The sequence below is a fragment of the Hippocampus bargibanti genome, linkage group LG03 (assembly GCF_051943395.1).
Source record: "Hippocampus bargibanti isolate YZ-2025 linkage group LG03, ASM5194339v1, whole genome shotgun sequence".
In the NCBI taxonomy this organism is placed as follows: domain Eukaryota; kingdom Metazoa; phylum Chordata; class Actinopteri; order Syngnathiformes; family Syngnathidae; genus Hippocampus; species Hippocampus bargibanti.
In genome coordinates this window covers 7,599,870-7,627,005 of record NC_142736.1, presented here as the reverse complement: position 1 = coordinate 7,627,005, position 27,136 = coordinate 7,599,870, and the positions used below count along the sequence as shown (strand labels likewise).

Here is a 27,136-nt window from a genome sequence, read left to right as displayed (position 1 = left end):
ATCAACATTAAATTAACTCGTGAGGACATTAAAGAGAACCAACTAGCCTTTTTGGATTGTAAAGTAATTAGAAACCTTTTCATCGAACAACTCGCTAAAGTTTTATTTTGAACGTGGTCAGCGGCAGATTACCGTAATGCACAGTAATCAAGGTCGCAGTGGCAGCTCACTTGACTTCAGGTTTGCGAGTGGAGGTTGGTTTTACCGCCGTACTACGACAACAACAAAGAGCTGGACGTTTGGTGCAAACTGCTTGACAATAATTTTGAACTTTTTTTGTGTGTTTTTATGCATTTAGTGACATTTTTGTAGAGCCCGTTTTGGCAAAAGACGTGTAAGCGTTTTCCTGTTTCTACATTATAAAAACTTCTGAAGAATGCTGCGTATTTCCGATTCGAGAAGGAGGAGCAAAGGTGGAGGAGGGGAAAGCCGAATGTGGAAGTACATCATGCGGACATGTGAATAACAGACGACAGTATCACGATTCGATTTACCAAACTACACATGGATGGTAGGTACAGTAGTTGAGTTTCACATACATTAATCCTAAACATGCTTAGCTAGCACTAATGATAATGTCAACAAAGGATCGCATTGAAAACATAGCAACAAATAAACGTTGACTATCGAAATGATTGTCCTTCAAATAACGAATATTCACACTCGAACGCACTGGAAACATATCCGCGCGGGTAACATTCGCGCTAAAATAAAAAAAAGTCTTTCCAGTCAGCGAAAAGTTAAAATAATACAGTTCAATTTCAGGCTTCCACTTCCACTGTTTCAATGCGTACAAGAAAGACCCATTCACGACCCCACACTGCTGCGAGGCCAAAATTAATTTATTCTAGATTTCAATTGCTATTAACTGAGGATGTTTTATTTTGGGGGCTTAATTTGCCTTACAGATTACTCCATGCTATGTCTTTTGTTTTTGTTGTTATATTTAAATGTGAGTTTTAAAAGCTTCAAAGTATTCGATTTTCCTCAAAATTCAAGACTACAAATTACTTTTTTTTGTTGTCGTACAAACACATTTCCCCATGACATGGCATGAAATACAATAACTGGGTCAGCTAAATCCCGAGATTTCTAATATGCAATGCTCCATACACAAGCATGCCATTCCTGCAGTGACGTGCAGTCAGGGGAGGCAGGCGAGGCAGTGCCTCACCTGTCATCATGGAAATATCAAATGAAAAATAAATTAAACAGTTATATTTATTTAGTGATTTGTACTTTAAAGTTCTTTTCAATTTAATAGCGTTCAGTTGTTCGGGATGAATGTACATGAGGCTCGTGGTAGTTATGACTAGGTGAGTTTTAGTGGCTAAATACATACTCAAATTTGAAATAAATGAATAATCGATCGTGGCCAGGTGGTTTGCATGGCGATATCATGGTGCAGAGGTTCAATTATAGCTCCGGCCTCGCTGTGTACAGTTTGCATGTTCTCCCTCCCGGGCAGTGTGGCTTTTCTCCGGGTCTTCCAGTTCCCTTCCACATTACAAAAACATGCACGGCAGGCTGATTGGACACTCCAAATTGACCCTAGGTGTGAGTGTGAGCACCAATGCTCGTTCGTTTCTGTGTGTCCTGTGATTGGCTGGCAACAAGTTCAGGGTGTCCCCTGCCTACTGCCTGAGCCTGCCTACTGCCCGAGCACAGTTGGGATCCCAGGGACCACAGTGTGGATAAAGCGGTTGGGAAGATGAATGAAAAAAAAAAGGAATTAATATTATTGCCATTTCAACTGTCCAGATTTTCGAGGCATGCCTTAACAAACTCTAAGTATGTACGTGGACTTTCTGTTATGAGTAGCCTCTACGCCAGTATTGAAGTAACACATTCAAATCATATCATATTATTTGTTATTTAGTTTTTTCTTTTCTTTTGACTTCAACACGGCGCTGCGAGAGTTGCTGCCTTTCCAGCAGCTCATGTATTTTGTTTTTCTACTTTCATTCCTTCCATCACTTTGCTGCTGTGAAACTTAAATTTCTCCACTGTGAGACTAATAAAGGCATATCCAATCCAATCCAAATCAGCATACTTACTGACTTGACTTGTCATCGGACTGTTTTTGGGCAAACTTGCTTCTACATCATGTGGTTTAAATGTCTTTTCACGTCACTGTTTTCTTAACAGGGGCCGATGTGAACGCTCATCTTCCTTCTGACCTTGTGAAAGTTCTTGGAGTTGAGGTGAGTCGATCACATCACTCAAAATTTTTATTTTAAATAATGAAAAAAATCTCTATATTAATACATAACATGGGGTAGGACTAGATTTTTTGTTCTTCGTCTTTAAACATTTAATTGTGCTGTATGATGCTTGTTTTCTTTTCCTTTTTTACTAGTTCACTAACTTTACTTATTGTTAATGTGAAATGAGAGGTGAGAGGAGAAAACATTTATTTGTCTCACATTGGAGAAATTCCTATTGTGTATATTTTTTTATGTTCAATAAACAAAGTTCTTCCCACACAACAATCTATTGAGGGAATCTAAATCTAAAATCATTGTTACCAGTGAAGTGCGGTGAGGTTCAAGGCACAGTCAGATTTACAAACATATGAACTCCATAGAGTAGCTTAATCACCATTTGATTGGCAACAGTTAACGTGTTTTGTTTGAAATGTTATGTCAGCATTCTTTTTATACTGTATACAAACTGGAGCAGAAAAAAAGAATTTTAAAAAATGTTATTATCGTGTTACCTTTACTTATAAATGAAGTCCAAGCCTTTCTGTCTCAATGGAGATCACTGCCAGTGAAGAAAGTCGTCCTTGATCAGTCCTGTTCCGACTGTGTGTTTTCAGTCTTTTGTGCTGAGAATGACCACTCCACTGTTGCTGTAGTAGCTAAAACAGTGAGCACGAGCTGGAGCAACTTTGTCGCTTCAGGAATAGTTTCAATGAGATCCTTCTTGGCCAAAAAGCTGAGAAGCTGTCCAGGAGATTTACATTCATCCCTCACCGTTTGTGAGCTATACAAGTCCGGTGTTGGTCTTCCTTTAATTATTATCTCCTGCTTCAATTGAAAGTTCAGTTTAGAAAATTCTTTCAATTTAGAGATGTAATCCACCATTCTGAAAATAAAGCCAAGCAACAACAAAAAAAATGACTGGATGGTTGCACTTAACTTGCTAACTGTTTACTGTAGCTTGCTGTCACTAATTCTATTATTCTGCAGCCGAGGAGTCGCAAGAATAATCTGTAATCACCAGCGTCCCCTGTCATGAGGCAGAAGTGTGTGCCTCACCTATGCACACAGTTTTGATAAACAATAACATTAAATAAACACTGTAGTACACTGTTTATAATCTATAGTGACTGTACATTATATACACCAGCTAAACTGTAGAAATTTAGTTCATATACTAAAAGCTTTTGAACACTTTAATAGCGATATGCAAAGGGACAGCAATGCGGTCTCACTGCAGAGCAAGCCAACACAGTTAGCATAGTGATTGCACAATCCATGATGAGGCTTAGCCGGCTGGTGCCTCACCGCTTGTCTGTACTTAGTATTTGAACGGTAAATGTGAAAATTCAGCGATTTTGAAAAAACTCCAAAAATGGTGAAGTTAAATGGAAAAGAACATTAAAGTGCAAATCACTAAATAAATATAACTGTTTACTTTATTTTGTCATTTGATATTTCCATCATGACAGGTGAGGCGCAGCCTCCCCTGACTGCACGTCACTGACTGTTACTTCAGGTCTGAGGAAAAAAAGTTTACATTTTCTTTAAATACAGTACAATACATATTCAGAATCAGAATCATCTTCATTGCCAAGTATGTAGAACACACAAGGAATTTGTCTCCGGTAGAACACACTGCAAAAGTATCATCATAAAAAAATGCAAAGACGCACTATATAGTTATATTTGGGTTACTGTCTAGAGCAGCGCTGTCAAACTCATTTCGCATCGCGGGCCACATACGGCCTCGGGAGATGTCAAGTGGTCCGGACCATTATAATTATACCATACTCTGCTAAAAATAGCAAAAATATCATGTATTTCCCTTGTTTTGGTGTAAAGAAGCACAAGAACATTAGGAAAATATTGACATTTAATGAACTATCCTTTTACAAAACATTTCATGAAACACCTCATATTTCCTTAGACAAATGTGCAATTTACTTTTATCATTCACAAATATGCATTGCAACTTATCCCACTGATTGTACAAAGGTACAAAACTAATTGGTACTGAAAAATATAGTAATGCACTTTAAAGGGCAACCAACGTCACTTTTTTGTTTTTTTAACTGACATCAGAAAAACGTTTTATAGCATCTAAAATACCCAAAACACGCAGTATGATATTTTTATTCAAATGTAAAACACCACTAAAAATGACTTGAAGTGTCCAAAATCTGCAAAAAATTGAGCTGCGAATTGGGCATTTTCAGAAAGTCCCGCCCCCAGTTTGTGACGTCACGCCAAGACGTCTTGCATTGCTGGAGAATCAAAACAATGGCTTCAGATTCCGATATGTTTTCTCGTTACACCTCCAGTTAGGAATATGATTCAAATCGTTCTGAAGAGGAAAGCATACATGTTTGCAATCGATTAAAGAATTTATTCCGTGTCATTTTGAGGCAAACGGGCGGGGGGGAATGTCTCACCCAAAAAGAGGCAATAAAATGGCCACCGAGCTGTGAGGAATGAATCAGCCCGTTTCCACAGGCTGATACATTCCTTCCATGGAGCTTGACTCCCTCTGCTGGCGGCTTTTAGATGTAACACAAGGGTTAAAAAAAACAGTACAGCAAAATACATTGACGTGATGGAAAGACGCTACAATGCGTCTTTTTTTACGGTCAGGAGGCAGTCCTTTTCTGACGTCACGTGAGGACTCGTCACCAACTCAAAAACAAGACTTCCTGAATGTTCAGAGCGAGTCTTAAAACGTAAAATATCAGAATCAGAATCATCTTTATTGCCAAGTATGTAGAACACACAAAGAATTTGTTTCCGGTCGAACACGCTGCACTAGTATATATAAATATAGCTATATGCGGCGGAATCTTATTAAAATACGCCCAGTGGAAGTCATTTGAAGCCATTTTACAAATTATGGACACAACTTGTCCGGAGATGTTGGTTGTCCTTTAAGATTAAATGAGACTTTTAAAGAAAGGGAATTTTTAAACCACTGACACATACGCATATACAATCTAAATGTAATCCCTGCCTACACCTTACAAACTAAGCAGAGTGATTTTAAATGTGTAATGAAGAAAGTGTTCACCTGTCCTGTAAATCTGTAATCTTCATACATGAAACATACATACACATACAATACATACTGAAAATTCATGGAGTTGCATGAACAGTAGAATTCCATCACAGAGCTTTTGTTTTGAAGCTGCTGACTAACATTAAAGTGTGGTATGGCAGGCTGTGGGTAATGTTGCTGTCGCTGAGAAGTTTGTCAAACTGACGATGGTTCAGACCTCTGGACCGGATGAAATTTAATGTGCGAACAACCACCTCCATGACGTGGTCCATTTTCAGCGACTTGCAACACAATGCCCCCTGGTGCAAAATACAGTGAAATGTCCAGAAACGATCTCCTCCATTAAGGGCTTGTACTTTGTCTTTGAACTTTGTCACGACACCTGCTTTCTTTCCGACCATGGATGACGTGCCGTCTGTAGCCAGGCTGACAGCGCGGGACCAGTCCACTCCAACTCTGTCCAATACAGCAACGACAGAGCCGAAAATGCCCTCGGCTGTTGTGGTGTCCATCATTGGCACCAACTCAAGAAACTCTTCAGTAACAGTCAATTTCTCATCAACTCCTCGAATAAACATGGCCAGTTGGGCCACGTCTGTGATGTCAGTGCTGTCGTCAATTGCCACGGAAAATGCAATAAATCCTCTCTGCTATAGTATTCCTCGTCAGGCTAATGTTGGCAAAAGCTTGTCGCTTCTTGGAACATACAAGTTCAGCCGCCGTCATCATGCATCATTTAACAAAGTCACCGTCGAAATACGGTTTCGATGCTAATGCTATTTCGCTAGCAATTAGGTAGCTGGCTTTTACCGCTGCTTCATTGACTTCTCGGCTCCGGATAGCTGGCTTTTACCGCTGCTTCATTGACTTCTCGGCTCCGGATGAAAGTTGACTGCTGTTTCCTCAGACCCGCCAGCAATTTGTTAATCATTTCTCTTCTCAGTTGTCCATGCAACTCATCATATTTTTCGCTGTGATGAGTCTCGTAGTGGCGTCAAATATTATATTCCTTCAATACCGAAACTTGTTGCAAACACACCAAGCACAAAGGTTTTCCGTGCATCTCTGTAAATAAATAGGACGTGGTCCATTTTCAGAATCAGAATCATCTTTATTGCCAAGTATGTAGAACACACAAGGAATTTATTTCCGGTAGAACACGCTGCACTAGTATCATCGTTAAAAAATTGCTAAGTGGCACTAGTTCCATTTGGGCTACTGTTGAAAGAGTTCAAAGAGTTAATGGCTTGGGGAAGAAGCTGTTTAAATGTCTGTTGGATTTGGTGCGCATGGATCGGTAGTGCCTGCCTGAGGGGAGTAGCTGGAAAAGGTGATGGGCAGGGTGCGCAGGGTCCAGTAGGATTTTCCGCGCCCCAGTTTGGATTCTTGCAGTGTGCAAGTCCTTGACAGTGGGTAGGGCGGTGCCAATGATTTTTACCGCCATCCTAACTGTCCGTTGAAGTCGGATTTTGTCCATTTTTGTGGCGGCCCCGAACCAAACGGTGATGGAAGAACACAGGGTGGATTCGATGACAGCTGTGTAGAAATGTTGCAGCACCTCCTGTGGCAGGCCATACTTCTTTAGCAGCCTCAGGAAGTACATTCTCTGTTGGGCCTTTCTCAAGACAGAGTTGGTGTTGACCTCCCACTTCATGTCCTGGGAGACTGTGATTCCCAGGAACTTGAAGGTCTCAATGGTTGACACAAGGCAGTTGGATAGTGTGAAGGGTAGCTGTGGTGATGGATGTTTCCTGAAGTCCACGATCATCTCAACTGTCTTGAGCGTGTTCAGCTCCAGGTTGTGACGGCTCACCAGAGCTCCAGCTGCTCCACTTGTTGTCGTTACGCAGACTCGTCGCCGTCTTTGATGAGACCGATGACCGTGGTGTCGTCTCTGAACTTTATGAATTTGACAGCTGGGTGCATTGAGGTGCAGTCGTTCGTGTAGAGAGAGAAGAGCAATGGAGAGAGGACGCATCCCTGCGGGGCTCCAGTGCTCGTGGTTCGTGTTGTGGATGATATATTTCCCAGTCTGACCTGTTGTGTCCGTCCTGTCAGGAAGCCGAGGGTGCACTGGCAGATCGTAGGGGACACACCAAGCTGGAGAAGTTTGGGGATGAGGAGTTCTGGGATGATGGTATTGAACGCAGAGCTGTAGTCCACAAACAGGATCCTTGCGTAGGTTCCTGTGTTGTCAAGGTGGTCGAGGATGTGGTGCAGTCCGATGTTGACTGCATCCTCCACAGACCTGTTTGCCCGGTAGGCAAACTGAAGATGATCTAGCAGATGTCCGGTGATGTTCTTTAGGTGGTTCAGCACGAGGCGTTCAAAGGACTTCATGACCACAGACGTCAGAGCAACAGGTCTATAGTCATTCAATCCCGAGGGTGCTGGGTTCTTTGGAACTGGGACGATAGTAGACTGTTTGAAGCAGGATGGGACTTCACACTGCTCCAGGGATCTGTTGAAGATTTGTGTGAAGACCGGAGCCAGCTGGTCAGCGCAGACTTTCAGGCAAGAGGGGGACACTCTGTCAGGTCCCGCAGCTTTCTTGATCTTCTGCTTCTTGAAGCGCCGTCTAACATCCAGTTCGTGGATCTGTAGGGCAGAGGGCGGAGATACGGTAGTTTCTGGTAATGGTGGGCAGACCAGGGAAATGGGGGTGTCCTTTTCAAATCGGCAAAAGTATGTATTTAACTCATCAGCCATACCATTGTTGTACACTGCTTGGGGGGATGGTAAACGATAATTTGTTATTGCTTTCAGGCCATTCCACACCGATGCAGAGTCGTTAGCGGAGAACTGTTTGTTAAGCCTCTCCGCATAACTTTTCTTTGCGATGTTGATTTCCTTTGTCAGTCTGTTTCGTGCGAGTTTATAAACTGCTCGATCGCCGCTTCTAAATGCGGACTCTCTCTTTCCTGAGCTGCCTGAGTTTGGGAGTGAACCATGGCTTGTTGTTGTTGAATGAGCGGAAGGACTTTGTTGGTACACACATGTCCTCCCAGAAACTAATGTATGATGTTACAGTGTCTGTGTATTCATCCAATGTGCCAGTTGAAGTTTCAAAGACGCTCCAATCAGTGCATTCTAAGCATTCTTGTAGAGCTAACTTTGCTTCATTACTCCATTTCTTAATAGTCTTGACTACTGGTTTTACACATCCGAGTTTCTGTCTGTATGTGGGAATTAAGTGGATTAAATAGTGGTCAGAAAGACCCAATGCTGCATGCGCAACAGATCGGTATGACCCTTTGAGTGCTGTGTAACAGTGATCTAGAATGTTTTCTCCTCTGGTGAAACAGTCAATATGCTGCTTATATTTGGGAAGTTCACGGTTTAAACGTGTTTGATTAAAATCGCCCAAAATGATCAGGGGTGACTCTGGATATTTTAGTTCGAGTTGGTTTACATGGTCCGCTAGCGTTTGTATACACGCGTTAGCATTAGCTTGTGGCGCGATGTACACGGCGACGAGAATAAAGGAAGCGAACTCACGTGGCGAGTAGAATGGCTTGCAGTTGAGAGACAGCGATTCCAAACCAGCGCTGCAGTGTGCGTCGAGCATCGTGACATCGGTGCACCATTCTTCGTTGATGTAGAAGCATCGTCCACCGCCTTTGGATTTCCCCGATTGCTCCGTGTCGTGGTCGGCTCTGAGGAGACGGAAGCCGGGTAGGTGTAGCGCGGAATCCGGGTGGCGGTCACTGAGCCAGGTCTCAGTGAAGCAAAGCGCAGCAGAACGTGCATATGTTTTATTATTTTTTGTGAGGAGAAGAAGTTCGTCCATCTTGTTTGGTCATGAGCGTAGATTAGCGAGATGGATCGATGGGAGCGGTATTCGAAATCCACGCTGCTGTACCTTGACGAGCACGCCGGCTCGCTTACCCCTCCTACGCCAGCGTCGCAAAGCTCCGTACAGAGCTGCTGCTCGCGAGCAGCCCCGAAAAACCTTTTTTTGTTGTGTCGGTGAAAATAGTCCAAGAGTGGTTTCCCCAATGCTCAGTAACTCTTCCCTCGTGTAACTAAGTCGCGTGGGGTCGCAAAAAACAAATGAAAATGACAAAACCAGGAACAATACTAGGGAGCGTGTGACCGAGGCTGCCATTCGCGGCGCCATCTTTGAAAATTCTACACTCCTTATCTACTTTTCTCCGTTTGGATAATGACATTTTGGCTAATGAGGGTGTCGCGGATAGGTAGAGACCAAGGTATTAACAATGTCGTAACAAGCAGCAGATGGCGCATTGACACCGTCTGCTGTTTTCAGTCTGTCTCAGTGATGCGGTGTGTCTTCTATTCTGATGGAAAGAGTGCGCCCCTTGGCGGATAATCCATGAATTGCAGTGAATTAAAAATATTCATTCCATGTCTTTTATGCATTTTTCCACTTTCAAATTATCCTGCGGGCCTGATCGAACCTCCTTGGGGGCCGGTTCCGGCCCGCGGGCCGTATTTTTGACACCCCTGGTCTAGAGAGTTAATGGTTTGGGGGAAGAAGCTGTTTAAATGTCTGCTGGATTTAGTGCGCATGTATTGGTAGCGCCTGCCTTAGGGGAGTTGCTGGGAAAGGTGGTGGGCAAGGTGCAGAGGGTCCAGTCGGATTTTCTGTGCCCTTATTTCAATTCTTGCAGTGTGAAAGTCCTCGAAAGTGGGTATGGCAGTGCCAATTATTATTTTTTCCGCCGTCCTAACTGTCCGTTGATGTCAGATGTTGTCCATTTTTTGTGGCGGCCCCGAACCAAACCTTGATGGAAGAACACAGGATGGATTCGATGAAGGCCGTGTCGAGGTGTTGCAGCACCTCCTGTGGCAGGCCATGCTTATTCAGCAGCCTCAGGAAGTACATCGTTTGTGGGCCTTTCTCAGGATGGAGTTGGTGTTGACCTCCCACTTCATGTCCTGGGAGACTGTGATTCCCAGGAACTTGAAGGTCTCAACGGTTGACACGGGGCAGTTGGATAGTGTGAGGGGCAGCTGTGGTGATGGAGGTTTCCTGAAGTCCAAGATCATCTCTACCATCTTGAGCGTGTTTAGTATTGATTTATATCGCGCTTTAACAACAGCCAAAGCTGCGCCATAGCACTTGACATGGACAACTATCATATACAGGAAATAAGCCAGTCACAAATATAGTAGAAAGCACCATGGAGTAAAACTAAGATCAAGTCTGAATCATGCTGAGTCAAATGCCAAAGAGTAAAAGGGAGTTTTGAGGCGGGTTTTACCCTCAAAACAATGACAGACTGAATAGATGATGACTGTAGGCCAGAGTGATGGCTAAGCAGATAGAAGTAAGGAGTTTTTTTTCGGAGCACGTGTTGGCGAGTTTAAGCATTTTCTTCTTTGTTGTGGAAAAAAAAGCATTCAACACAATTTTTTGTGCATTTCATCTACTGTTACATTTTTTTGAAACACAGCCACGCCATGTGTCAATTTGTTATGAATGTCACAGCCATCAAAATCAGCAACAATTTTACATTGCAAACAGGTAGTAATGGGTCCACGCGGCCTCATGAAGCGTATTGACACACTGTGTTGATTAGAAACTGTTTAAACGGAAGTGCGTCGAGCGACGCAATGACACCTGCCGAAACAAGCTAGACCGCTCTAATAAAAATATATATTTGACCGAAAAGGAAAATAGACAGAACGATAAAGATTATTCTGATTCTGACTTTGTGCTCATGTCAGCTCGGCCATGTTAACTGTTGTTGTAGTTCAAAGCTTCTTTGCTCTGTGACGTTGGGTTGCGTTGCCGCTGGGTGAGCACGTTCTCGCACTCGCGCACGCACAGCAGTGAACAGCGGACTATTGACTACTTGAGAGCGCATCACGAGAGCGGCATTACTACAGTAGGTGCATGTTACGGAGCGGCTCCCGAAGAAACGCAAATTTCCTGCAAGGTATTTCTTTAAATCTCCTTGTCTCACCAGGTGGCTCTCGGATTTTTCATATCTTATTCCAATCTAATTCAAATTAATTTCAAGGTAACTCTTAGTATACAATCCGCATATTTTATTGTTGGTGAAATTTCCAATTTGCGCTACAGAAATATATACCAACATAGGCAGCTCATTGAATTGAGGACAGGAAGGAAGTAGAAGGCAGAAAAGGCAGTGGAGGTGGCTGAGCCACGCCTTATGCAAAAGGAAATGGTTGAGACAGTGGCAACAGGGGCTACATCCCACGGACCCAAATCAGCGAGGTTCGGGGCAAGGTGCGACAACATCTACTGTCCATGCAGGCCTGGAGGAAGAACAAGTGGGCAGGGCATTGGGAGACAAGATGGGTGAGCACTTTGCAGGGGAAAGTCACCTCGTCAAACATCATGCAGGTAGACCTCCACCGCGTCCGGTTCCTCGTCGCAGCAGTCTACAATTCTCTCCCTTGCCCAGCAAACCTCCATTTGTGGGGGAAGAGCAAGACACCCTCCTGCTCACTTTGCTCCAGAAGAGACTGCCTGGAACATCTCCTCAGCAGGTGCTCAAAGTCCCTGGCTGATGGTCGCTATCGCTGACCCCACGATCAGGTACTCAAAGCAATTGCCAAGAGTATCGCCTCTGCCATCAGCTCACGCAAACACCACCATGGACTGAAAAGAGACCCCATGCACGTCCACAGATAACAACAGGACTCCTCCACACAGCCCCTGATTGGAGGCTCCATGTTGACATGGGAAAACAACTGAGGTTTCCCCAGCGCATAGGAACAACATTGCTCCAGCCAGACATAATCATCCTCTCAGAGGCTTCAAAACACCTGATCATGCTGGAACTCACCGTGCCCTGGGAAGAGCGGATTTAGTAAGGCAACGAAAGGAAACAGGCCAAGTATCGCTCCCTCTGTGAAGTCTTTGGCCGCCTAGGAATCACAGGGCTGGCTAAGAAGAGGGCCATTCAGTCTGCAAGTGAAGGAGCAGAGAAAGCCACAAGGTGGTTGTGGCTGAAGAGGGCAGATCCATGGGTTGCTACTGGGACACAAGCCAGGACTTCATCCACCCCGGCTGGGTCGCCTGGATGAGGGTGTCTGATGTTGCGAGACCCGAAACACCAAATGAATCCAGGATACAGTGAATCCAGTGCATCCAGGAGATGTACCCTTCAAGTAAAAAATGTCCCTGAATAAGAAATTCTTGATGATCAAATGACTGTCTGTCGTTTATGTTGCCATATTATTTATTTTATTTTTGGTGTTTTGACTTCATTACAGCAGCGTGTATCTTTTTTCTACTTATTTAGAATTACGAATTTCTCCAATGTGAGAAAAACAAAGGTTATCCCATCTCATCGTAGAACATCAGGTCCTTAGAAAGTGATTGGGTTAACTCAAGGGTGTCAAATTCATTTTTTTGCTGCGGGCCACATTGTGTAGTTACAGTCTCCTCTCGGGGCTGTGATGAATTTGGGGAAGCCATTTGAATGTGTAATCCCCTCAACATATTACATATAGAGCACACAACAAATTGATGAATAATTAATTTTCAAATTTGAAGTAAAAATGAGTATTGTTGTGGTTTACATGGGACAATTTGAAACTGGTTTGGACTTAGCAAGTATTATGAAGTTTTTTTTTCTGCTTTCGTGGTCCAAATAAAATGATGTGGCGGGCCAGATTTGGCCCCTGGGCCTTGACTTTGATACCTGTGGGTTAACTTATAAAACCAGTAAGAACAATTTTGAGCATATAGTACTCAATACTGAACTTGCTTCAGATCTTCTTTTCCTTTAGGCTTTTCCCTTCAAGGGTCGCCACAGCGAATTAGTGTCCATCTTCAGACGTTTGTTTCGCATGCTGTTTGGCCAAGCGTATTGTTTTGGCCAAGCAGATGCCCTTCCTGACACAACCCTCTGTATTTATCCGGGCTTGGGACCGGCATAGTAAGACACTGGCTTGTGTCCCCTTGTGGCTACAGTAAGTCAAAAGACTGATACATATCAAAAAGAAATATTTTTGGAAGTCGGTCTCAGGCTTTTTTAGTTGTGGCTATCTTAGGAGGATATCTGTGCATGTGGCTAACTATTGTTGTGTAGAATAATTAGAAAAATTAAGAAAGAAACAAATATACCCATCTCACTTATTTATTTTTTCCAGGTAAACCAATGTAACAACTCAAACTTTACAATACAGTAAAGTCTCGTATCGATATCGGATATATCGATAGTCCCGGTGATATCGATACTATTTCTATGCACGCACGGAGAAAATTACATGCAAACAGGGTCGGATATATCGATAGTCCCGGTTATATCGATATTTTTTCGGACTCCCTTACTACAGTAAAGTCTCGTTATATCGATACTCTACTGTAGTTGTATTAAGTTCATCCTGTCTACTTGATATCCGTGTGACATCCGTGACACTCTGATGAAGGCGGAAGTATGCACTGAAACAAGTCAAGTAATAGAACACCTAAGATACACTGTCTGTAAGAAAAGAATCTTTTTTAAATTAAAAAAACAAAATTCAAACTTTACAAATAACCATTTCTGACATTCAAAAACAACAAAAATAAATCAGTGACCAATAGTGACCTTTCTTTACGAGGACAGTCAAAAGCCTTGCTTTTCGTGATCTGTTCATGTGATCTGTTCACCATCAACATTGCGTGCAGCAGCAACCACAGCCTCCCAGACACTGGTCAGAGAGGTGTGCCGTTTTCCCACCTTGTAGATCGCACATTTCATGGCGACCACAGATTCTCTATGGGCTTCAGATCAGGTGAACAAGAGAGCCACTCCATTATTTTTTTTCATCTTTGAGACACTTACTGGCCAGCCACGCCATGGAGTATTTGGAGGCATGTGATGAAGTGTGTCCTGCATGAAAATATAGTTTTTTAATGAAAGATGACGACTGTTTTTACCATCGCTTGAAGAAGGTGTCTTCCACAAACTGGCTTTAACGGTACCTGCCATTTGTAAATTTCGAGCTGTTATCTTGATTTGCCTGGCAAAACTAAGTGAGATGGGTATATATTAGTTTTTTTTATTTATTTGCCTAATAATTGTCCGCAGCAATAGTTCCCGTCACACACAGATATCCTCCTAAGATAGCCAAAACTAAAATAGCCCCACTCCAACTTCCAAAAATATTAATTTTTGGTATTTATCAGTCTTTTGAGTTGATTGAGAATATAGTAGTTTTCCATGAGTCGTCACCATACCGTGGTGGAGGGGTTTGTATGTCCCAATGATCCTAGGAGCTAGGTTGTCTGGGGCGTTATGCCCCTGGTAGAGTCACCCATGGCAAACAGGTCCTGGGTGAGGGACCAGACAAAGTACGACTCAGAAGACCCCATATGAAGAAAAACACAAATGGATTTGGTTTTCCCTTGCCCGGACTCGGGTCACCGGGGTGCCTCTCTGGAGCCAGGCCTGGAGATGGGGCTCGTTGGCGAGCGCCTGGTGGCGGGGCCTGCACTCATGGGGCCCGGTCGGGCTCAGCCCGAAGAGGAAACGTGGGTCCCCCTTCTCAAGCACTCACCACCCATGGGAGGGGCCAGAGGGGTCTGGTGCATTGTGAGCTGGGCGGCAGCCAAAGGCGGGGACCCTGGCGGACCAACCCTTGACTGCAGAAGCTAGCTCTTGGGACGTGGAATGTCACCTCTCTTACCGGGAAGGAGCCCGAACTGGTGCACGAGGTCGAAAAGTTCCGACTAGACATATATGGGCTTGCCTCCACACACAGCCTGGGTTCCGGCACCAGCCCTCTCGAAAGGGGTTGGACTCTCTTCCACTCTGGAGTTGCCCACAGTGAGAGGCGTAGAGCAGGTGTCGGCATACTTATTGCCCCACCGACTCGCCGCCTGTACGTTGGGATTCAACCCGGTAGACGAAAGGGTTGCCTCCCTCCGCCTTCGGGTGGGAGGACGGGTTCTTACCGTTGTCTGTGCATATGCACCAAACAGCAGTTCAGTGCTGGAGAGCACTCCCCATGGAGACTCACTTTTTCTGCTGGGCGATTTCAATGCTCATGTGGGCAATAACAGTGAGACATGGAAGGGTGTGATTGGGAGGAACTCCCCCCCGATCAGAACATGAGTGGTGTTTTGTTATTGGACTTCTGTGATCGACACGGAGTGTCTATAACAAACACTTTATTCAAACATAAGGGTATCCATTTGTGCACGTGGCACCAGGACACCCTTGGTCGCAGTTTGATGATTGACTTTATAGTTGTATCATCGGATTTGCGGCCTCATGTTTTGGACACTCGAGTGAAGAGAGGGGCAGAGCTGTCAACTGATCACCACCTGGTGGTAAGTAGGCTCCGTTGGTGGGGGAAAGATGCCAGTCCGACCTGGCGTGTTATGACAACAAACGTGTTGTGAGGGTTAGTTGGGAACGTCTGTCGGAATCCCCTATCAGAAGGAGTTTCAACTCCCACCTCCGGCAGAACTTTACACATGTCCCGGGGGAGGTGGTGGTCATTGAGTCCGAATGGACCATGTTCCATACCTCCCTTGCTGAAGCGGCAAATCGGAGTTGTGGCCGGAAGGTGGTTGGTGCCTGTTGTGGCGCCAACCCCCGTACTCGCTGGTGGACACCAGCAGTAAGGGATGCCGTAAAGCTGAAGGAGTCCTACCGGGTCTATATGGCCTGTGGGACCCCTGAGACAACTGACAGGTATCGATTAGCCAAGCGGAATGTAGCCTCGGTGGTCGCCGAGGCAAAAACATGGGCATGGTAAGAATTCGGTGAGGCCATGGGAGCCGACTTCCGGACTTCGAGGAAATTCTGGTCCACCGTCCGGCATCTCAAAAAGGGAAAGCAGTGCACCACTAACACTGTGTACACTGAGGATGGGGCGCTGCTGACCTCGACTCGAGACGTCGTGAACCGGTGGGCAGAGTACTTCGACGACCTCCTCAACTGCACCAACACACCTTCCTTGGAGGAAGCAGTGTCTGGGGACTCCGAGGTGGGCTCTCCGATCTCTGTGGCTGAAGTCACTGAGGAGGTTAAAATGCTCCTCATTCCACCAGAGTTCCTAAAGGTTCTGGATGTTGTGGGGCTGTCCTGGCTGACACGCCTCTGCAACATTGCGTGGTCATCGGAGAGAGTGCCTCTGGATTGGCAGACCGGGGTGGTGGTTCCCCTTTTTAAAATGGAGGACCGCAGGGTGTGTTCCAACTACAGAGGGATCAGACTCCTCAGCCTCCCTGGAAAGGTCTATTCAGGGGTTCTAGAGGACCGGGTTCGTCGGAAAGTCGAGCCTCAGATTGAGGAGGAACAGTGTAGTTTTCGTCCCGGCCGCGGAACAGTGGCCCAGCTCTACACCCTCAGCAGGGTCCTCGAGGGTGCATGGGAATTCGCCCAACCAGTCTACATGTGCTTTGTGGACTTGGAGAAAGCATTTGACCGTGTCCCTCGTGGAGTTCTGTGGAGGGTGCTTCGGGAGTATGGGGTACAGGAACGTCTAATACGGGCCGTTCGGTCCCTGTACGACCGATGTCAGTCTGGTTCGCATTGCTGGCAATAAGTCGGAATCGGTTCCAGTGAGGCTTGGTCTCCGCCAAGGCTGCCCTTTGTCACCGATTCTGTTCATAACCTTTATGGACAAAATTTCTAGGCACAGCCAAAGCGTTGAAGGTTACCGTTTTGGTGGCCTCCGTATAGCATCTGTGCTTTTTGCAGATGATGTGGTACTGTTGGGGCCTTCAAGTGGAGCTCTCCAACTCTCTCTTGAGCGTTTCACAGCCGAATGTAAAGCGGCTGGGATGAGAATCAGCACCTCCAAATCTGAGACAATGGTTCTCAGTCGGAAAAGGGTGGAGTACCCTCGCCGGGTCGGGGAGGAGAACGCCTCAGGACCGCCAGGACGAGCGAGAAGAAGGAGCTGGGTAGAGGGAGGTCTGGGCTTCCCTACTGAAGGGATGGATGGATGGATGGATAGTTTTTCAATAATAACATCCTCAAAAATACCACTTGCCAAATAATTTTGCACACATTTGTATACACATATGTAATTGCAAGTTTTCTTCAGTTATCAGCAAAAATATATAATGTATTTTCCAAATAATCTCTGAATTCACTATACAGGGTTTCGATCTGCATAATTCTTATTTTCTTTCATGTGTTTGATATTTTACTAGCCTCATATTCGCTCCAAAGCTGTGGCTTTCACCCAAGCTTTCTTGAAGAAAAACATCGAGCTGCATCCACGACTCGATGAAATAGGTTTGCTGAGTCGCAAGGCAGTGGTTTTGGAATACACCAGGCCGAGGAAAAAAAGGATCAACAAACAAAAAGGCAATGGGTTAAGTGCCCAGCATAAAAGGGAGATGAACATCTTCCATATAAACAGTGACCACCAGAGGTTAGTCACAGCCTACAATTAATTGCTTGTGAATGACCAAAATCCAGCATTGTCATAACTGTGATGTTATGCCTATATTTCACCCCAGTTTGTACTCTTCATTTCCGAGTGTCACTGACTTGGTCATTATCATTACAGATATGAGCTTTTTTTACCTCTGCATCATCTCTGGAAACAATATGTCATTGATCTCTGCAGTGGATTGAAACCAACAAGGTAAATAACCTCCAAATCAAATGTATAACTTTATGTCCAGGTCCACCGATTACCAAATGTACAACTAATATATTCAACTCAACTGTATTTATAGAGCACTTTGAAACAGACAAGCTGCATACGAGATAGTGAAAGCACCAGAGAGTAAAAAAAAGGTCAAGTCAGTTATGCTGAGTCAAATGGCAAAGAGTACAAGTGAGTTTTGAGGTGGGTTTTAGAGATCGGCAGCGAGGGAGCTTGCCAAATGTTCAGTGGGAGGTCATTCCTGGGAGTGACCAGCAATGGAACAGGCCCCGATCCCTTCTGAGTCTCCCGTTCTTGGCACATCTAATATTGTCTGGTCAGCAGAGCTGAGGCGTGGAGAGGTGGATGAGCTTGGATATATCAGGATCTTGAAAATAACTCTAAAAGGGATAGGGAGCCATTGAAGGGCAGCCAGAGTAGGAGATATGTGCTCCATGTTATGAGTACCAGACAAGAGGCGAGCAGCCGCATTCTGGACCAGCTGGAAACACTTCATGAAGGATTGGCTGACTCTAAAGTAAAGTGCATTACAGTAATCAAGCTGAGATGTGCCAAAGGCATGATTTACTGCTTCAAAGTGCTCATGAGAAAGGATAGGTTTTATTTTAGACAGGTGCCTAAAATGAAAGAAGCTGGATTTTACATCACCAATTGGTCGGTCACGTTTGAAGTCACTGTCCAGTTTAAGACCGAAGTTTGAAACTGTTGACTTAAGGTAAGGAGCCAGGGGGGCAGTATCACTTCTGTCTTGGCCAAACCCAATGGGAATGGGAGCAGGTATAGTGAGAACAGCATCTGCCTCAAAATTGAACACCGCATCAGCTTGGTAGGAGCTAAACCAGTCGATGCCACGACCGGTAATTACCCGCTTTTGCAAACGAGACAGTAGAATACTGTAATCCACTATATCAAATGGTGCAGTCAGAAATAAAACCAGAAAATAAAACCAGACACACGTAATCTCCAGTGTCATTGGTCACAAGGATGTCATTAGAAACCCGTAACAGGGCTGACTCTGTGCTATGCATGGTCTTGATACCTGACTGGGAGGCCTACAAGATGTCATGTTCATCCAAGAGAGATTTCGACTGGATGCGCACCACTTTTTCCATGTATTTTTTCAATGAAAGGCAGTTTGGAAATGGGCCTAAAATTTGACAGTGTATCTTGATCAAGACCAGGTTTCTTGAGCAAGGGTTGTGCAACAGTATGTTTAAACTGTTGGGGGTCAGTACCAGAAGAGAGACCACAGTTTACAATGGCTAAGACCGAGTTTGAGGAGGATAGTGACAATTCATTGCAGCAAACTGCTGTTAAAGATTCAAATTTAGTGGATAATTGGAATGATTTCAGAGCTGTTGCTGCACATTGTAAACCTTCAAAGCAAAGAAATTTGTTTAAAGACACTAGTAAGAAATATTGTGCAAATTCTGTTCTCTTTGTCTTCTCTGTAATACCACATAATCTCAAAAAAGCACAGGATTGCTTATGTAATAACTCAAGACAATTTAAAATGTTAGTTTATTTCATATCTGAATAAATAATTTTATTTTTACACAATTGTATTATTTTTCTCAAATAATGGTTTTAAATCTGTAATTTAGAAATGTCATACTCCAATGAATGTATTTGGTTTATTTCAATCAGTTTTGTTTAATTCAGCAATCTAGTTAAATCGGGCCCCATCAATTTTAGAATTCCGCCCCCTTTTCGGACACAAAGGGGCAAAGTGCCCCCCTTTTTTAATTTCTCAGATGCATCTCTGTACCAGTCATTCCGTCATTTGATTGATACACAGGAAAAACGGTCAGATGACATCTGATTATTAGGTACACTGTGCGTGTTCAAACAATGCTTCTGAGCGTTGCAAAGCTAACAAGCTAGTCATTTGTTATATCCAAATTTTTCGCTGTTTTTTTTCTCTCTTAAATGTAAGATAAAATATAAAAATGATTGTGTTCCTCTTGCAGCAATCCACAGTTTGTGCAGCAGAAACTCTTGAAAGCGGACTTTCATGGTGCCATTATCACAGGTAATTTGTCACTTACATCAATCATCGCCTTATAACCCTCATGTTGTCCTCATTTTCTGTACACACCCATGTCCTTCGGGTCAAAATGATCTATCTTCAGTAAACCCCCTAAATAAGCAATTTAATTGAATTTTTCAGCACAAATTTTCATTTTGCTTGAAGAAACAACTTGTCCTGTACCACAAGATGTGATATAGTTCTCCCTCATCACTTGTATTTGTGTAGCTTCAGAAATGGAAAGAAATGTGCGAAAAATATTTTTGGATGTTTCTGTTTTTTGTTTTTGCATTTCAATGATGATACTTGTTTTTTTCCCGGCAATAAACATTTAGGACAGGGGTGTCAAACATACGGCCCCCAAGGAGGTTCGATCAGGCCCGCAGGATAATTTGAAAGTGGAAAAATGCATAAAAAGACATGGAATTAATATTTTTAATTCGCTGCAATTCATGGATTATCCGCTAAGGGGCGCACTCTTTCCATCAGGGTAGAAAACACGCACGTCACTGAGACGGATTGAAAACAACAGACAGTGTCAATGCGCCATCTGCTGCTTGTTACGACGTTGTTAATACCTTGGTCTCTACCTCTCGGCTACACCCTCATTAGCCAAAATGTCGTTATCCAAATGGAGAAAAGTAGATAAGGAGTGTAGAATTTTGTTGTTTGAAAAATGGACCACGTCCTATTTATTTACGGAGATGCGCGGAAAACCTTTGTGCTTGATGTGTTTGCAACAAGTTTCGGTATTGAAGGAATATAATATTCGACGCCACTACGAGACTCATCACAGCGAAAAATATGACAGGTTGCAAGGACAACTGAGAAGAGAAAAGATTAACGAATTGCTGGCGGGTCTGAGGAAACAGCAGTCAACTTTCATCCGGAGCCGAGAAGTCAATGAAGCAGCAGTAAAAGCCAGCTACCTAATTGCTAGCGAAATAGCATTAGCATCGAAGCCGTATTTCGACTACGACTTTGTTCAACAATGCATGATGAAGGCGGCTGAACTTGTGTGTTCCGAGGAGCGACAAGCTTTTGCCAATATCAGCCTGACGAGGAATACTGTAGCAGAGAGGATTTATTGCATTTTCCGTGGCAATTGAGTAGTTCTTTAAGTTTGTTTTTCTTTTCTTCTGTTGGGTCTTTCTTTAATATTTCATAGGCGTCGTAATAACTGTAATAACTGCTGCATCTGCTTTTCGTATTTTTCCGTGTCCATAATCACTGTTCTGCTTTTGTCTGCTGGGAGTATTGTGATGCCCTCATAGCACCTGTCAGGTGCGTGATGCTCCGGTGCTGCAGAGAAGCCTGTCCAACTCACTTCTTTGCCCTCACATACTGTGGCTGGTTTATGATGTAGTCTGTAATCCCCAATGTGAGGTGGTGATCCACTCCGCCATGCCGCAGCTTGTCCCCCAGTTAATTGGGCTAGATGGTGTTGAAGGCACTGGAGAAATCGAAGAACGTGATCCTCACAGTGCTCCCAGCATTCTCCAGGTGCTGGAGCGCCAAGTGGAGGAGGTAAAGGATAGCGTCCTCCACACCGATTCTGAGCTGCTAGGCAAACTGGAGCGGGTCCAGTGATGAGCTAGCCAGTGGTCGCAGGTGCCGGGCGCAGCGCTGCCATGACTAGAGTCGAGGCGGGTGGGCGTCGGCGCTCAGGCGCGCGGGATTGCCGCGACGAGAACGGCGCATTAGGCCCACGGCCGGTGCTGCCGCCTCTTAAGACTGTTCGCACTGCTTTGGGGCGAGGTGGCGGGTCAGACGCGTCTGCGCCGCAGGCGGCCACTGGGTCGGGCCGCACAACGGTGCGGAGACCGGGTTAAGGCCGGGGAGAGGGCAACCCGTAGAACACCGGCGACCCACACCCCCGCCCACCCCCGTGGCATCCGAATCACGGGTCTCTATTCAACATTTTGAATGGATTTTGACTCATGACCGTTTGGTCGGAACGGAACCCGGTCGTAAGTCGGATGTTAGGTGTCGCTATTTGCACATCCCTATCCCTCTACACAGCAAATTGCGGGGGCCCATTGGATGCAGCTGTATATTGTAGCAATATTGTTATATGGTTCTTGCTGAATGAAAAGTATTCACGACATTATTTTTAAATCATGGTACTTGCATTGCAATACAAAGTATATTATTTAACTAGTAATTGTACCGCCATATATTTAAAAAGTCACCTTCGCAACACTGTATATTTTTTGCCTGGGGACTGGCCTGTCCACAACCATGGTGACGAAGCTGCAGCATGCTTGGAACATGCACACTGAGGCAATTGAATCTGTCGTCCACATGACTACTTGCACCACAACCGCATTTGCACACATGTGAGCACAGAAGTGTTTTTTCCTAGTCACGGTGGATTTTGGTTGAGATAGGATCATGCTTTTGGCATCTTAGCACCTAAGCCATACTCGCACCGAGAAGCCACTGAGTGCATCAGAATCAGCTCCAAGCAAAGCACACAGACACACATATTCAGGGCCAGCCTGCCAAAGGAACACCACAATCATGCACTACCAGAGTCTACCTAACCCACCATAACCCTTCTGCACCAACAAAATCCAGAAATACTACTCTCACACAACACACAATGAAATGTATCCTTCATTTTTTTCTCTTTGTGACTGTTTCCATTTTTTTTAAACAGTGGTTCGGTCCAAATGCCCTTCATATGTGGGCATTACAGGAATTTTGATCCAGGAGTTCAAGCATGTTTTCAAAATTATTACAAAACAGGACATACTCAAAGGTAAGCAACACTTTTTGACTCATTTATGAAAACAATGCACCACTCAGGTGGCCCGGTAGTTGAGACTTCACAGTTCAATTCAAGCTCCAGTCTTCCTGTTTGGAGTTCACGTTTTCCACGTGCCTGCATGGATTTTCCTCCAGTTTCCTCCTCCATTCCAAAAATATGCATAGCAGGCCGATTTAACAGTCAGAATTGTCCTTAGGTGTGAGTGTGGGCGTGGATGTATGTTTGTTTCTGAGTGCCCTACGCCTGGCTGGCAACCGGTTCAGGGTGTCCACGCTTACTGCCTGACAACAGCTTGGATAGGCTCCAGCACCCCCTGAAACCCGAGTGAGGATAAATCGGTTTGGAAAAATGAATGAATGAATGAATACACCATTATCCCAAGATCCACTGTAGCGAGAGTTTTTCTCAACAGCTGGTGACATTCTCTGGCCAAAGAAGACTACCCTTGCCATGGCCTGCTTTACAAAGCTGGTCTTCCTCAAGGCGAACATGCCCCGAATAGTCTAAACCACTTAAAGGACAACCGACATCACTTTGTTGTTTCCTAACTGACATGGCAAAAACGTTTTATAGCATATAAAATACCCAAAACACGCAGTAGGATATTTTTATTCAAATGCAAAACACCAATAAAAATGACTTAGTGTCCAAAATCTGCAAAAAAATTGAGCTGCGTATTGGGCATTTTCAGAAAGTCCCGCCAACAGTTCGTCAAGTCACGCCAATACGTCTTGCATTGCTGGAGAATCAAAACAATGGCTTCATCTCATCTCATCTCATCTCATCTCATCTCATTTTCCGTACCGCTTATTCCTCATTAGGGTAGCGGGGGTTGCTGGAGCCTATCTCAGCTGTCTTCGGGCACGAGGCAGGGGACACCCTGAATTGGTTGCCAGCCAATCGCAGGGCAGGGCAGAATATGCTTTCTTGTTACACATCCAGTTATGAATATGATTCAAATATTTCTGAAGAGGAAAGCATACGTTTGCAATCGATTGAAGAATTTATTCCATGCCATTTTGAGGCAACATTGGGGGGAAATGTATCACCCTAAAAGAGGCAGAAAATGGCATCCAAGCTCCAGTGAGGAATTAATCAGCCCGTTTCCACAGGCTGATAAATTCCTTCCATGGAGCTTGGTCGCCCTCTTCTGGCGGCTTTTTGGTGCAACACGAGGTTTTCAGACCAAACAAGTACAGCAAAATACATTGACGTGATGGAAGGACTGCTACAATGTGCCTTTTTTTTCGGTTAGGGGCGTTCCTTCAGTGACGTCACGTACGGACTCGTCACCAACTCAAAAACAAGACTTCCTGAATATTAAGCGCGAGTCTTAAAACGTAAAATATAGCTATATGCTGTGGAGTCTTTGTAAAATACGCTCAGTAGAAGTCATTTGAAGCCATTTTACAAATTATGGACACAACTCGTCCGGAGACGTCGGTTGTCCTTTAAAGGTGGTAATTTGAGGAGGAGAGGCAGCGAACAAAAAATGCACTTTTCAAAATTTGAGTTTTTTGTGTGTAAAGTGGTTCACACTTCTTCAAAGAGATTGTGTGCCAGTCTGGTGGATGCATGTTTTTACTTTAAGTATTAAAATAACAGTAACTCAAATAGAGGCATTTACTTTTTCTTTTTTTATTAAATATTGTATTTTCCGCAGTCGAAGGTACACCAAAAAGCCTTAATTTTCTTCAAAAGATGACCATGCGCCTTATATGCAGGTGTGCCTTATATGTGAAGTAATAATGAGCCACATCAACTCCCACCATTACTGTCAGTAACCACCGACTATTGCGCGCAACCCGAGCCCTACTGTCGCACGTTATAATGTGATGTGCCTTATATTTGGAAAACTTTTATATATTTATATAATATATAATATATTTGGACAACTTTTTTTCATTCATTGAAGGTGTGCCTTATAGTTCGGTACACCTTATACAGGTAACATCCGACTTACGACCGCATTCCGTTCCGACAAAACAGTCGTAAGTTGAAATACATTCAAAATGGCCGATGCGAGGCTTATATGACAGGATAGTATACCATGTCATACTTGTCATACTGTTGTTTTTAAAAGAACATTAGCTCTTGAATACTACTATATACCAAACTAGTTACAGTTCAATTATAAATCATAACTTTTAGTGTCATTTTTACCATTTTATATTTCGTAGTGTGTATATATATATATATATATATATGTCGTTCTACTGACCCAAATACGCACGGCTTCCAACCCATACGCGTTGTTGAAATATCGCTCTCCCTACTAACGGAGAAGCCAGAAGAGGTCTCCCAACACACACGCTCTGACTCAGGCGGACACGAAACAAGTTCTCCAGGTTGCCTTCTCTCCGGCCGTACCCCGTGCCGACCTGCGGCCCGACCCAGGGGCCGTCTGGAATGCCGACTTGCCCAACCGCGAAGCAGAACGAACTGTCTCAAGGTGGCGGCGGCAACCGTGAGCCCGACACGGTGATCCACCTGCTCGAGCGCCGACGCCCACCCGCATCGGCGTCGGTGGACACCGCCTCCCCGATTGCTGTGCGAGTGAGATGCTGTTTGGCTAGAGAAAATTGTCATACACGTTTGTTAAGAAACAGTTATTTTGTATCCTCATTTTGTGGAATGCTGTAACATTCTCTGTTAAAATAAATGAGACATAATGCTGAATGTTGAGCGGATATGGCAACCAAGCCACAACGCGACATACGGTCCTTTGACATCGATTAAAAAAATTGTTCTTACACAATGCTGGGAGAAGCGGTTGCTCTCGGTACTCCGGTACTTGTTCGATATTGTCACGTTCGGATTGACAGCTGGGGGCGGGGCCGCGCCTCACCGCTTCCACCACCCGCTGTCAGTTCCTTCATCAGGACAACGGGTACTAAAATGGGATGCTGTCCACTTGTATTTGTACTTTGTATTGCCCTGAACTTTCTATATCTTCAGTGCTTGTGTTTTACCCGGTCCGAGTTCCCCCACATCCCGTAAGTAGTATTATCTTTCGGGATTGTTCCCTTTCTGCACCACCGTGTGTGAGTTGCTTTTCACCATTGGCGTAGTATGGGGGCCGGGTTTCCCTTTGCTCCCCTACTTGTCTCTTTTGGTATTCTTTATTTTGGATTATTCCCCTGGTCCTCTTTTTGGGACCGGCACTTTGTGTTGTTCCTTAATAAATCATCCAGCACAAACTGTCTCTCTGTCTCTGTTGACACAGCACAAACTGACACTCTGTCTCTGTTGCCTGTTCGGGGATCCAGACATTCAATTTCACTCTCGCTCTCTGCCTCGTTCGGAACGTGACAGATCTAAACAAGAAAATACAGAACCTCAATAAAATAAATTGGCATTTAGAAAAGGCATAATCCATTTCCTTTGATACTTTCTGTGTGATAATAAAATTGGTTTGAACTGAAAGGTTTTATGTGATGAATATGCAGAAAACACAGAAAGAACTAATGAACGGGGCAAATACTTTTTTCACGACACTGTACTCAACTGAATACTACTCGGTTCAGTCGGATTAGGCTCTTGGCAACAATACTTGAACGCATTATAAGTACTATTCATAGGGAGCGACGGTTTCTCATTTTGGGCACTTCAAAAAAAACATCAGAATGATATACTGTAAATGCAAACAAAATCATTTCATGACATTGTTGGAATGTGTGGAAAACTCACACACCAAGAGTCGTGTTAGGATGAGGATTGAATTTCTAAATGTATTCCCCAGTCAAGTTCATATGCACCCAATTAACCACGTCGCCTCAATGACCAGATGACATCACAAAAAAATATGTCAATTGTCCAACAGGTCCATGTGACCCAAAAATGTGTGAGGTAGACACAGCAGCTGTATGAAATACTGGACATACAACTGCTCCAACATACAGTATATCATTTATGAATTATTATTGAATCATGTTGGATCATGATAAATCAAAACATGTATCCATTGCCATTAGAAGATGTAAAAACAGATAATCACACATGCAAGACCATGAAAAGCTCATTTATTTTCCTTTCTTATTTTTTCAGTCATACCCAAAAGGAACAGTGTATTTCAAGTGAATATAAATGGCTTCATCTCTTTCATCTACGGAAACAAGTTTGAGCAGCGAGCCAGTGAACGCTCAGCAAAGAAGTTCAAAATCAGTGGAACCATTGACTTGTGAATGCAGTGGTTCAGCGTTACCTGTTTTTTTTTTGTTTGTTTTTTGTTTTTTGGGGTGGGGGGCGGTGCATTGAGTATTTTATGTTTTTTTGTTTTTTGAACACTACAAATAAATCATTTCCACTTAACCTTTTGATGTCATGCTCTCTGTTTGTATGCCCTTATTTTCCCCCATAAACTAAGAGGAATGGGATTATGAAAGAGTGAAAACCAAGCGTCCTTATCTACGAAAATACAAAGTTAGGACTGAATGCAGACACACACGTGTACATCAGGCCTATATAAAGGTAACATAATTCAGGCCCTCAGCAACTGCATATCAATTGATACATCAAGG

The 27,136-nt window shown here is 44.1% G+C and overlaps 1 protein-coding gene across 1 annotated transcript; it reads left to right on the top strand.

The window, feature by feature from the left end:
• The first annotated feature begins 202 nt into the window (after window positions 1-202).
• On the top strand, window positions 203-26,932 carry pop4 (POP4 homolog, ribonuclease P/MRP subunit). The gene is made up of 7 exons (XM_088991796.1): window positions 203-511; window positions 2,149-2,204; window positions 17,351-17,574; window positions 17,713-17,790; window positions 19,785-19,846; window positions 22,506-22,607; window positions 26,664-26,932. Exons 1-7 carry the CDS (start codon window positions 505-507, stop codon window positions 26,798-26,800), a joined length of 666 nt encoding a protein of 221 aa, XP_088847922.1. The 5' UTR covers window positions 203-504; the 3' UTR covers window positions 26,801-26,932.
• Window positions 26,933-27,136: the final 204 nt, after the last annotated feature.

What these genes read in the sequence shown, in the direction of transcription:
- pop4 (XM_088991796.1), top strand. An exon ending in ATAAACAGTGACCACCAGAG is followed by an intron (nt 17,575 to 17,712) that starts GTTAGTCACAGC and finishes TTATCATTACAG; the next exon opens with ATATGAGCTTTTTTTACCTC. An exon ending in AGTGGATTGAAACCAACAAG is followed by an intron (nt 17,791 to 19,784) that starts GTAAATAACCTC and finishes TTCCTCTTGCAG; the next exon opens with CAATCCACAGTTTGTGCAGC.